Here is a 13,592-nt window from a genome sequence, read left to right as displayed (position 1 = left end):
TTTACTCAATAGGAACACTGAACTTTTTGCACCCAGAAAATGATATTGCAACCAAGGTTTAACTCAGTACTCCAGACATTTATACAATTGTACGAGAAAACTGTCCTTGTTGCTGTAAAAGAAATAATAGACTTCATTATGCAGTCTGAGTGCACACACAACCTTTGGAAGTCTTCACAGTTCATTGAAAACTCTACTACAATATTACAGCATTATTATGTACCTCTTTCCTAACAAATTGCAAGTCAGTTATATCACTTTAGCTAACTCAAAAGGACTGTATCTTACTTGCAAAAGTAGAGAGGTTAATCTGCAAAATGACTAAATAGATACAATTATAATCTAAATGCACATACATTGCAAGGCATTAGGTCAAAAGGTCATTGGTTTATTATGGGTATTTAAGAAGGCTTCATCCAGCTCAGCTGTCAGTGTACCACGGCACTCGAGGAGACACCCAACAAGGTAAAGCTAACGTGCTCATTTCATCAACTCTTTTTCTTTTTCTGCTCATGTAAGATAAAGGCTGTTTGGCAAGGAGGTGCAAGCTGTTCCTTTACTCGTAAATGTCACGACTTTGATGGCTTTTGCTTTTAAATGTTATATCAATGTGTTGGTTCTGCAAAACGGTATGGAATTGAAGCTGTAAAGTCAGTCTACCTTTAGTCTATCTAGTCTACATTTCATACGCATTGAAATAAAGAAATTGTTTTATACATTTGTATTGACCTATTTTGAGGGAAAAAGCTGCGTTTGGGAAATTTGGAGAACACATAAAAGTTTGTCTAAGGACCGCCGGCATATGCTCCAGACTTGATTTTAATGTTCTAAGTTATGAAAAGAGAACAAATTGTCCTTTGCTTCTCATCTAGCTTTTTGTAAAACTTTTTGAGTTTACAACTGACTTCAGAGCTGAATGTTCTGTACATAACGATGGAAATTTGAGAGGTGCTTGTCATGACCTTTTCATAGCCATTTATGATACAGAACACATTAAAAACAAAACAGATTAAGTTTATATTAAAACACTGAAACATCCATTTAAAGAAAATGATAAGGCTAAAATGTATGCTCTCCCCTCTGTCTGAAATTAGATGCACTCCTCCTTTTTTGTATGTAAGGCTGTAAGAAATGCTGTGTGACTTTTGATCGATTTGAGAAAAGACGCATGGTCATTTGTCTCTGCATGTGTGTGTGTGTGTGTGTGTGTGTGTGTGTGTGTGTGTGTGTGTGTGTGTGTGTGTGTGTGTGTGTGTGTGTGTGTGTGCGTGTGTGTGTGCGTTCTTGTCTTCAGATGAGGCTACTGCTCCCCATATTCTGGGCTGTGCTGCTTCTCTGCAGATCAGCACTCTCTGACACAGGTGAGAACTAACACATATGCACATATCACCACTTACAGTATTTACACTCACACTATCAGGCTCCACCAATGTGAATGGCTTCAAAACTCACAGCAAATTGATGTACACAGCAACAGGCTTCACAAGTGAAATAAACACAAATATTACCTAATGGTGGTTTGACAGGCCTATTTGATTCATTCATATAGGCCTACTGTACATTTTAAATGGCCTGTGAACAGATGACATGGTTGTCAGTTGAGTACAAAATGAAAAAATAATTGACGTGTACTAGTTGTGTGTGTTCATTCATGTTCAGTGGCAAAATGAGCTTTCATGTGCAGGTCGAGTAGTTAGTATAGCTGATAATGTGTACGGTTTACACAGATGCTGAATTTCCCAGAGATGCTAGAGGTCATGGAAACTTGTAGGCTACTGATATAGGACCCTTTGTCCTATTTTGGTGCTCTGAGTCACCAAGTCGCAACGTTTGAGGGGCCCCCCATAGGGAATGAGTGCTCCCCCAAAGGGAGCCCCCCTGAGGGGCCCAGAATTTGGTGCTACCTACGTCCCTGGTTACACTGCCAGAATCATCATGTGCTACATTATCTGTCAGAAGAATTCAGACTGAACCCTGGGCATGGGTAGGTAGCGCCCCCTATTGACTGGGATAGTCAGTTACATAGAGACTAGCAGAAAGGAATGTGGTGCATTATCGCTCCCAGTACTCCAAAAAAGGGAGGAAGTCCAAAAGACCAATAAAGGGAGGGAAGAGCAGAGAAATATATTAAAATATCTCTAATATAACATGGCAAATTTTATATTTAAGTCTTTTTTATGTTTTTCTCAAATGTCAGTGGGCTCAGTGGGCTGCTAGTACTGTATTGCCACTGTAATGTCATTATGCATTCGATTCCAGCCCAAGGTTGTTTCCCAATCCTGTCCCTTCTCTCTCTCCCCACTCATTTCCTGTCTCTCTCTCTATCTCCTATCTGAGTAATACTGTAAAAGTAGCCTGTCGACAGGATTCGGACCGAACAGCAAGAATGGTGAGGTGGTGCCCCCCAAGACGTCACAGGCCTAATCAGTCACATAGAGACTATTTTGAGCAGACATATGGTGCATTATCACTTCCAATATTTATTTTGCTTTCTATTTCATTTGGGGCAGCCGTGTCCTTATGGTTAGGTAGCTGGTCTTAAGATCAGAGGGCTGCAGGTATAATGTAGTAATTAGTAGTAGATTTGTTGTGCTTTATTTATGATAGGACAGTAACAGTGGCACAATTACACAAGTGGGGAGAGAGAGACGGGGAAGGAATGACAAATGACCCAAGCTGGAATCAAACCGTCAGGCCACGGTAGGGCCGTAATGTAGTCATTTAATGTAATTCATCTGTCGACAGGATTCGGCCTGAACCCCGAGAATGGTGAGGTGGTGCCCCCCGTGGATGCCAAGGGCCCCGTGCGGTTCCCCGACCCCAGCCAGGAGGCGGAGCAGTCCGAGTCCTACATGTTCGAGATGAACCCCAACCTCAAGTGGGTGCCCTGGAACGGCTCCCTGCCCGACGGCGCCGTGGGGATCTACAATGGCTACGCAGGCCGACAAGACTACATCTGCAAGTTCAACTGCGAGGTGGATACAGATCCATAGAGTAGGCCTAGTTTAGGGTCGTGGTGAAGATGTAGGATGCATTTGAAACTTCTAAGCAAAAAGAAAAAAATCGGCACACTTCAGATCTGTGTAATACGCTAGCTTTACTGATACTGCAAGCTTTTCATCAGGCAGTCTCTGGTGATTCAGATCTATAAAAGAAACAAATAATAGGACCACCCGCCTGCGTGTGTGCGTGCGTGATGTAAATATTCCCTCTGATTTTTTATACAGTACTCCTGAGTAAATAGTCCACTTAATGTCTGCACTGAAGTGAGTGATACAGTATATGGATTGAGATATGAGATATATGTTGTGTAAATTGCACATGCAAATTCCTAGAAACTGTATTTTTATACTGTTGATATGGCTAATGGCTAAAACTTGAAACTTTAATAGTGACAATGGAAGACCCTCTATTCTATTCTATTCTATTCTATTCTATTCTATTCTATTCTATTCTATTCTATGCTAGAAAAATAGTGATAGTAAGTCAAAACCCCTGTCAATGCAGATTATAACCAAGAATAGAATCAGCTTGAGCCATTCTACATGTCAACATAGTCAAATGTCAAAATGGTACACTTCAGCTACTGCCAACTGGTGAGCTTACTAGATCCATTTAAAAACAAGTTAGTACATATTTGTGTTGACACAGATGGTTTGAACAAACAAATAAACAAACTTGCCTGTAAACACAACCTCCTCGGCAGACAAAATTATGATCAACAAGCATAAGGGCAGTCATGGGTAAGTACTTAGGGCGTCAGACCAAAGGTTGCTGGTTCCACTACCGAGCCGCCAGGTTGATGGGGGAGTAATTAACTAGAGCTCTCCCTCATCCTCCTCCATGACGGACGCACCCTGAGCATGGTACCATCCTGCCGCACTCCTCCCTTGGGGCACTATTAAGGGCTGCCCCCTTGAATGGGTGATGCACAAATGCAATTTCGTTGTGTGTTCACTTGCGTGCTGCGGAGTGCTGTGTCACAATGGCAATTGGAGTTGGAGTTTCCCAGTTGGCCTTTTACTTATAATTTTACACCTGTGAATGTGGATGCATATGGTTATGCTAGTATCATGTGTGTAGGTGGGTGTGTTAGAACTGTATGCACTTGGGTATGTGGATATGTGTGGTTAGGCTACAATGGATGTGTGGGTGGGTGTATGATTTTTTGGGGGGGTACTTTCCAATCTTTCTATATCTCAATTATTTATTGCTTTACCAAAGAAGGACTGCCCAGTTTTCTTGCACTTGCTACACTAACACATAGAAGATATTCTGATATTGTGATGATATGTTTGAAATTCTGATTCTAAGGCGGGATTCTACACACCCAGCAAGGGCGACTACTGCCACTACCCTTACGCCGACCAGGAGTACACCGCCATCAAGTTTGACATCCTGGTGAACCAAGACGGCTTTGAGTTCATCGAGTGGCTGGAGGACTCGTACGGCGACGTGCCCACTGAAGCCATCAAGACGTGCCCCAGGGAGGAGATCTACGTGGGCAAGAACAAGTACGGCCTGGGCAAAGTGGTGGCAGAGCACGAAGCCTTCTTCCTGCCCTGGGAAGGAGAGGAGTACTGGTACAAGAAGTATCACGTGCTGCGCATCAACCAGGATGCCTACAGCCAGGTAGAGTACCAATGACTGACTGATTTTCTGTCAGTACAGCCCGGAATACAGTGGTCCAACAGTCCAATGCCTCTGGGGTTTTTGCCTTTTCTTTCACAATTTAGAGGGGGCTGCGCAGTGGTGTAGTCTACTTTTTTGAAGTGGGTATACTGTATATATTTGTGCTATTCAAAACAATGGATCAATCAATTTTATGTGGGTATACTGAAATCTCTGAAATTAAATGGGTATACTCCGGATACCCGCGTTCTACATAGACTACACCACTGGGGCTGCGCATCAATGCCCACACCTAGGTATAGTGTAGTACGGGATCTGTCCAGCAGCCGGCATGCTCAGGCTATATTCCATAGGAGAAAGCTATACAAAAAAACTTACATGGGTATACAAATATTATGTGGAAAACAAGAATTGGCCCTTTTTATACAATGTGTCATGTAGGCCTACTGTAAGTAAGCATTCATACACATTCCATGACGCACCCGGTGAGCAGACGGAAGACGGCAGTTGGGCTGTTTGATGCTTCTGCCTCGACGTCCATTATTCTAGTGGGGTCGTAATAGGCTCAGTCATTTCAAATTTGTGTTAAAGTTTGGTTTTCACTTCCAAGTTGAAGTTTAGGGTCTATAAAGCAATTTGAGTTCGAGTGTCAAACACACAGATAACAAAATGGCCTGCGGGGGGCGCTCTAAAATATATAAACTGCTATAACTTTTTATTAGTTAAACCAAAGAGGAGAAACCGGTGGGCTAAATAGTTGGTTACCAGATTAAAGACACACTATGTAAAAAACACACTTTTAGCCAATGGACAGGTAAATCCGGGCTTTTTTAAGATAAAGGGTGGATATGCCCTCCAAGTTGCAATGAAACATAATTTATTGTTACAAGTTATTGTAAATAAAGCCTGGGTTATCACTTAACTTGATTTGTTCAGAATATCCCTGAAGCACACATATACTTAGGATACATATACACAAATATAGCTGCATAAAGCCTATGTGATATTTAGCACCCAACTTGCAACTTTGAGTTTATGAATTTAGGAGCATGAGTACCAGCTTTTTTTCAATCCAGCCATCATTTTATTGACAACTTAAACACTTTATATCTGGAAGAAATTAAATCAATAATAATAATAATAACAATAATAATAATAATAATAATAATAATAATAATAATAATGATGATGATGATAAAACTATGAGGAACATCATTTTTTTCCTGCATTCAAAAAGCAAACAGAAGACCATAGGGCTAACATTTATTCCAATACTCCACTCTACAATAACTATGACAGAGAACAGATACAAAAACAGTCAGTGGTGAGTCTTAGAAATTGTATGTGCACTTGCACAGACGTGTGCACTTTAACTCTTCCTTCATGCACTTGCACCGAGATCTGGCAGGTGTATTTGTACAAGTACTAGTACAGCTGCACTTCACCTCTAGTTGGAATACACCTTCGGCAACTACATCTTTGGTAGTGTAGTCCAAATCTGGGAACTGTTCATTTGTTACCAGATTGGCAGGCATTTCTGGCAAATGCAGATAATAAGAACAGTTTTCATTCCTGTCAACTACGCTGGTAACAAATGGACAGTTCCCAGAGCAGATGATTGTGTCTACCATGTATGAAATAGTGCTATAGTATTATTTAGTATACTTGCCAAAGGCCTCTGCTTGCCCCCAGCAAGCATACTAATTGTTCTCCAATAGTTTATTTAGTATGCTTGCGGGAAAGCATATTAATTGTTCATCAACAGTTTATTATTATTCTACATTTTTCCATTCACCTCGGCATATGGGAATCGCCATTCATTAGTACGGCGGCTTTGAATCGTTGCAGCGTTCAAGATAGAGACACGGTTCGATTCCCAAAACGAACGGCTCAAAAAGGGCTCAGGGTGGAGTATTTTTTGCTGGCCTACCCCCTTTCATTCGTTCACCGGACTTGTTTTTTCTCATTTCTCCTCTCTGTTTTCCCCCTCATTGAAATGAATGGTAGAATGGTCAAGATGATGATGTCACAAACTGTGTCAGTTAGAGTGAGAGGTGACCTGTCCTGGGGTTTTTAACTAGGTATCAACTGGTAAAGGTATTGTCAGAGAGGTCTTGGCTCTGAATACAAACTGTGTGAATAAGCCAACTCTTAAAATGTTTCAAAGAGAGCAGTTTTAAAATCCCTATGATGTGACCCCATTCACTTACAAAAAAATGTGTGAACAGCTCAGCGCATAGGCCTGAATATGTCCATTTTTTGACTGAACCATTTGGCCAAGAAAAGTGGTCTCAGCTTTGACATGAAGAGCAGGGTTGTGCCATTTGTGTGTCAATATCATCTGACAACTTGCAAAACTTTTGGAGATAAGACAGCGTAAAAATAAGGCTGCACATATTAGCCTACTCAGCTATTGACTGCCAAACTGTCACCTTTAGATTCTTCAGTCATACACACACACACATACACACGCAGCCTTGTAGAACTTTAGACCTCTGCTGTCACCTGGGCAACCGTGGCCTAATATGCGGCAGTGGCCTACTGGGTAGGGTGTTGGTCTGTCAGAGGGTTGCAGGTTCGAATCCCACCCTTACCTCTCCCTACCCACCCATTGCTGAAAGTCACCTGAAGCATCTCCATACATGCACGCACACGCACACGCACACACACACACACACACACACACACACACACACACACACACACACACACACACACACACACTTCTCTCTCTCTCTCCCTCTCTTGCACAGAGAGAGAGAGACAGACAGACAGACACACACACACACACCTCTATCACACCTCTATCTCTTTCCCTCGTGTTTCTGTGTGTGTATACAACAGCTCTGTGTGTGTGTGTGCATAAGCCGCAAGCATAATAGCATCGTATCTCCGGAAATGCAGTCTTATTATTATTACATTATTATTATTGATGTATTTTCTTCCAGATATAACGTTTTTTTTGTGATTTTATGTGTGAATAGAATATGGCTTCATCGAAAAAAGTTGATACTCGTGATCCTAAATTCATAAACTCAAAGTTGCAAGTTGGGTCATATCACATGGGCTTTATGCAGCCATATTTGCTATCCTAGGTATCTTTCTGCTTCAGGGATATTCTGAACAAATGAAGTTGAATGATATACCAGGCTTTATAAATGATGTTTCATTGCAACTTGGAGGGCATTTCCAGCCTTTATCTTTAAAAAAAACCTTGGATTTTGCTGTCCATGGGCTAAAAGTGTGTTTATGACAAAGTGTGTTTTTAATCCTGTAACCAAATACTTAGCTCACCAACTCCTCCTCTTAATGCTGAATCCATGCATACCTCATATGTTAAATTTGGTTAAACTAATCAAAAGTTATAGCAGTTTATATATTTTAGAGCGCCCCCCGCAGGCCATTTTGTTATCTGTGTGTTTGACACTCGAACCCAAATTGTTCTATAGACCCTAAACTTCAACTTGGGAGTGAAAACCAAACTTTAACACAAATTTGAAATGACTGAGAAAAAATGCACACGCCTACGACGTCCATTATTCCCCTTGATATCGGGACACCTTGTCACCCGTTATTGCTTACGTACATGGAATGTGTGTGCCTATTCAATATGTAGAAAACCAGGAATGGGCCATTTTTATCATATTCCATATACAAATTGTATAGTCTATATATCAATCATTTTACAAGTCTTTATAGAACGTTTTGTACACAAGAAACTATCCAGTGTTAACGCTCCAAATGGAATGTACTTGTTCTTTGTGATAATGACGAGAATAAAGTCTTGAATCTTGTCTCTCAGCATCTGTCCCACATTGAGTACGGCATTGACCAGATTGAGCTTTTCCATCATCCACCCGAGACCATCCAGCAGGCCAAGGCAAGTATGCAAGTATATGTACATACAGTAGGTAGTAATTTGGGGTGGCGTCCGCGCCAATGTCTTATCCTGTGCGTATCGCTCGGTGCGTAATTCCAAGAGCAGTATAATGAAAAGGAAGAAAGGAGTCGCACACTGGAGCTGAATGCAAAATCAAAAACTGTATTAAACAAAGCCGAAAAAAGTTAATAAAACCGACAGACAGGGGACAAACATTTCAAACTGGGAACACTGATGATGGGCTAGACCCGAAACGTTTGTCCCCTGTCTGTCGGTTTTATTTACTTTTTTCGGCTTTGTTTAATACAGTTTTTGATTTTGCATACAGTAGGTAGAACATGTAGTATAAACAGCACACAGTGACCAAAGTGCTGCACAGTGCCAATCAATAATTAAAAGGTTAAATGCAAAAAAGAAAAATCAATGACACCATACAATTTGCCCATAAATCCCAATATGAAAAAAGTTTTGCTTTGGATGTCTGCTAAATGTAATGTAATGTCATATACTGAAGCCTACGTTAAAACGTGTGTCTTTATTATCAAAATGTTGCGCAATGAACTGCATATCTGTGTGAATTGTGATATATCTGTAAAGATTTTGTTAGTAGTTCCAAGATGGAATAGAAGAGCACAAAGCTCAACCTAAATAATACTTAAGTATGAGGTTCCCATTTGGCTATAAATCAGAAATAGGTCTCATATCATCGCTAAAAGTTTGTACATCCATTATTTTACCTCACACATGCAGTTTGCGCAAGTATTTTATTTGCCTGTGCAAGATTAAATATTGCATCTAGGCCTATAAAATGATTTTATAATCTTTAAGTGATGTCATATATTGCCTAGCGGGGACCTCATGGTTGTAGAATTCTACTGAGGATTAAGTGGTTAAGTACTAGGCCTACTCAAATCTTTTTGGGAAAGCCGGCACCACATTCATCTGCCAAGAGCCAGGTTACTTGTTTGGATAGAACAGTTAGCTAAATGTAATGCAATGCGATGCAATGTAAAAAAAAAAAGGTGACCAACTACGAGTGTCGCGAGGTGGAGAAGACCGTGCTCCTGGAGAAGACCACCACCACGTCCAAGACCTGGGACATTGGGCGCGAGACGCGCAACGGCACCATCTCCACCATGAAGGGCAAGGTGCCCGTCCTGAACCCGGGCAGTGTCGACTTCACCAGCAAGGAGCAGAGCGTCACCTTCAATGAGGGCACCACCGAGTCAGAGTCCATCACACACACCATCTCCGTGCAGGTGAGGAGCGGAGCGGAGCGGAGCGCAGCCCCAATCACCCCCAGTCACCCCCAGTCACCTGAACAGCCAGGGCTGCATTAACGCACAGGCTAGATATGGCTGCAGCCAAGGGCCCCCCCACCTGCCAGGGGGCCCCTGACTGACCAAAAGTGGGAAAATGCAGAATTGTGACAAGATGCAATATTGACAAATTCATCCGTCGTGTTGAGTACAATTTGTAGACATGTCATGTTACCCTTACTTCCTAACTCGTAATTCTCGTGTAACTTTGTCACGAAATTTGCCTTCCAGGGGACCCACAGCCACCTGTAGCCTAGGGCCCCCAGGTCATCTTAGTCCAGACCTGTGAACAGCTACAGTATGTAGAGCTTAAAGAGGAAGATCGAATAGACAAGAGAGATATCACATTGGTATTTATTAAATACAGTGTAGTTATTTAATATGATACAGTATAATCTGGAGTTTACACTGAACCATAAGCAGCACCAACTCCGAGTCCACCTGCACTAGAGTGGGAAAGAGATGGGGAAGGATTAGGAAGCCTGGGGTTGGCATTGAACCCTGGTATGACACCTTAGCCCACTGAGCCACAGTGCCCCTGATCCTCGCTTACTTACACACAAATGTGAGAGAAAGACATTCATTCTTTGGAGCAGAAGGACTGGATAATACTCCTAGACTGTCTGTTTAGACTGTAGATTAGTCATTTTATCTAGAATCTAGAACTTAACCTGAACATTCTGTTCCTATAGAACTCTGTGTTTAAAATCCTGCGTGGTTGGAACATCATAGTGAGAACTCAAAATTTAGCTGAAATTCTAATCACATGCATTTGATGGTACTCCTGAAAGGGTTGTTTTTCTTCTGGATCACCAAAGTAACTGCTGTGCTCTGCAGCGGTGTAGTCTACTTTTATGAAGTGGGTATAATGTATATTCAAGCATTTTTTCAAGTGGGTATACTGTATATATTTATGCTATTCAAAACAATGGATCAATCAATTTTAATTGCTCTGCTCTGCTCTGCCTCTCTGTCTTGGTGCCAGGTGAGGGTGGCTCCCAACTACTCGTGTGCCGTGCGCATGGACGCCAGGAAGATGGAGGCTGACATCCCCTTCACCGCCCGCCTCAGCCGCACCTACGACGACGGCAGCACGCACTGGACCACCGTGACGGGCACCTACGACGGCGTCAGGATCGGAGAGATCAACGCCGTGGTGGAGAGGTGTCAACCCATTCCCGATGCCCCTCCATGCTAGTAGTGGAGTGGAGTGTATATGGTTCAGCCAATGGAGGCAACTGTGCTGCCTACAGTAACCATCAGAAAAAAATAACAGTAATAAATAACAAATTAGGAAAAGAAGAGTGTGCTTGAGGATTGTGTTCTAGTCATTTTGCTCTTTCAATGAATCTCTTGTTAGGATTACAGGCCCAACATGTAAGATTTATCCCTGCAACTCCTGAGAGGTGACCTTATGACACATTGCTGATGTGACTTAATCATGCCCTAGCAATAGAGGATTGCCCCTCCATGAAAAATAGGCTAAAAGCCAACAGTCAATGGGCATTTTTTCCCCAGTCTACAGGTCACAGAGAGGGGATTATTTATCACTGTGGGCTTTGTTAATGACGGCAATGAATGGGTATTACCACAAGGGGGCATCGGCATACCAGTACCACCAGAATCTTATACCACTACTACAGTAAGTAAGCTGAATACTTCCCCATGCCAGTCTCAGCCGGTAGTGGTGTAGTCTACGTAGAACGCGGGTATACGGAGTATACCCACTTCTGAATTTCAGGGATTTCAGTATACCCACTTAAAATTGATTGATCCATTGTTTTGAATAGCACAAATATATACAGTATACCCACTTCAAAAAATGCTCAAATATACAGTATACCCACCATAAAAAAGTAGACTACACCAGTCTCAGACGGGTCAAACAAAACTGAACAAACAAAAACTAAAGGGATCGCGAAAATGAAAAGGGAACACTAAACTGAATTAATGGAATGTTCCGTGTGGAAAATCTGTATTAATCACACATAGTGAGATAGACTTGGAGTTGTGTTTTTCTGGTGTTCCCCTGTCGTTTTTGAGCAGTATATTTCGCATTACATATCATTTCCCAGTGGTCTTGAGTGATGGGTAAGCAGACATGCTCCCCTGATTGGAGTTCCACATAGGTTGTTTCAGTGTCACACACATCCACAATGTTAAAAAAAGGCGCAGGATCAAAATGTGTGTTTAAAAAAAAGAAAAGTAAAGCCTACACCAAAGACCTTCCATTAAATGTATTATATTCAATTTTCAGAAATGTCTAATTGCCTGAAAATTGCATGTATTTCAGATATTGTCTGCAATGCATATAAAGTATATTGAAGAGTTCAGATGCAAAACCCCCTAACTCCATTTCTGAAGACCTGCACCTCTATATTTTTAGAGAACCCCGTTGTTGGTTTGGTTTACATTCATGTACTTGATAATACACATTAATAGTTATATTAAATAAATAAAATGAGAACATATGCAATTTTGATAGCTTTGTATTAAATAAAAATGAATTAAGATTATTTTCTGAAATGGCACTTAGGGGGTTTTGCATCTGAACTCTTATGACTACATTCATGTCCTTACCTCTGAATACAACAATCGCCGTGCTTACTGTCAACCACCACACCACATTTCCCAATGCCATTAACTTGAAGGAATCCATTGTGCGTTCTAATCCACGTATGATCTCAAACTAGTTCACCTCCACCACTGTGCATGCCTGTCTGAGCCTGTCACCCCACACCAACGCATGAATGCAACACACCTCTGGATCGCCACTCACTGGGCCTAAGCTATTCCCTGTACAGTATGTGCACCTGCCAACGCCTGAGCTGCAAGCTGCAAGCTGCCAGACGAAGGTGGGCAAACAAGAGAAGAGGTGGATGAAGGTCTACACAAAGTGCCTGCCCTTACTTGTTTGACATTCCTCTCCGGATGATGGCTGGTCTTGATATTGCTTTTTACGGTGCTTTGGTATTGCCCAGTAAAGCTTATTAGGACAATGGTGGTTTGGTTGGGCATCTTTCAAACTGAGAGCGTGTCATAGGCCCTAATCTTCAGGCACACCACTACATGAACCAGAGATAGCCTACAGCAGAATGTTTTTGTGTTCACCACACGCACTAATGGATGTAAGCGTTATATTTACACAAAGGTTTGCAGAAGCATCAGTTAGGCCTATATAGGCCTATTTGATGTGGTTCCAAGACTTCATTACAACCGCCTTGAAAACTAGAGTGAGAACAGGTGGCTCAGGAGTCCTTGAGTCAATATTGACACCAGAGGCCCATCATCTCCCACCTACTGGTGACAAGTCCCTGTTTTGCCTATTGCAGAGATAACAGAGCAATCACAGAAATGTAAACACAGTCGCAGGTGTTGCGCTCTAAGAGGCAAATTCACAAACGCACCAGTCGAAGGTCAGTTCAGTCGCTGTAGAACAAAGACTCAAATGTTTTGGGATTCTGTTTTTGACCCACGTGGGTGAAATTCCAAACTGTGTTCATTCAGAATCTAGGCTAGGCTATTATAACTTTTGGTCTGTCACTACTTTCTCTGCCGCCTTGCCTTGTAACAGTAGGCAAGGAGCAAGAAAGCGAGCGGGAATCGATGCTGGCTGATATAACAAGCTGCCTGTCTAATGAGGATGAAAACTATCTTAATAAAGAGTCCTAATCCCGGTCTAATCCCCCCGGCAGTGGCGCCGCGTCATTCACAACTCCTATCTCTAATTTGGCGGCAAGAACAATGGTGGTTCTCAATGG

General features: G+C 42.0%; 1 protein-coding gene across 1 annotated transcript; it reads left to right on the top strand.

The window, feature by feature from the left end:
- The first annotated feature begins 445 nt into the window (after positions 1–445).
- On the top strand, positions 446–11,040 carry LOC134445293 (natterin-3-like). Its single transcript, XM_063194370.1, has 7 exons — positions 446–465; positions 1,295–1,361; positions 2,746–2,975; positions 4,315–4,632; positions 8,435–8,512; positions 9,535–9,771; positions 10,817–11,040. Exons 2-7 carry the CDS (start codon positions 1,295–1,297, stop codon positions 11,027–11,029), a joined length of 1,143 nt encoding a protein of 380 aa, XP_063050440.1. The 5' UTR covers positions 446–465; the 3' UTR covers positions 11,030–11,040.
- Positions 11,041–13,592: the final 2,552 nt, after the last annotated feature.

The sequence above is a fragment of the Engraulis encrasicolus genome, chromosome 3 (assembly GCF_034702125.1).
Source record: "Engraulis encrasicolus isolate BLACKSEA-1 chromosome 3, IST_EnEncr_1.0, whole genome shotgun sequence".
Classification (NCBI taxonomy): domain Eukaryota; kingdom Metazoa; phylum Chordata; class Actinopteri; order Clupeiformes; family Engraulidae; genus Engraulis; species Engraulis encrasicolus.
The sequence above is the reverse complement of the archived record's forward strand: the minus strand, read 5'-3'. Positions and strand labels throughout refer to the sequence as shown.

Bases quoted from the DNA above. Each gene is read 5' to 3' on its own strand.
- LOC134445293 (XM_063194370.1), top strand. From the start codon at position 1,295: ATGAGGCTACTGCTCCCCATATTCTGGGCTGTGCTGCTTCTCTGCAGA. The intron at 1,362-2,745 runs GTGAGAACTAAC...ATCTGTCGACAG, and splicing joins ATCAGCACTCTCTGACACAG to GATTCGGCCTGAACCCCGAG. The intron at 9,772-10,816 runs GTGAGGAGCGGA...TCTTGGTGCCAG, and splicing joins CACACACCATCTCCGTGCAG to GTGAGGGTGGCTCCCAACTA.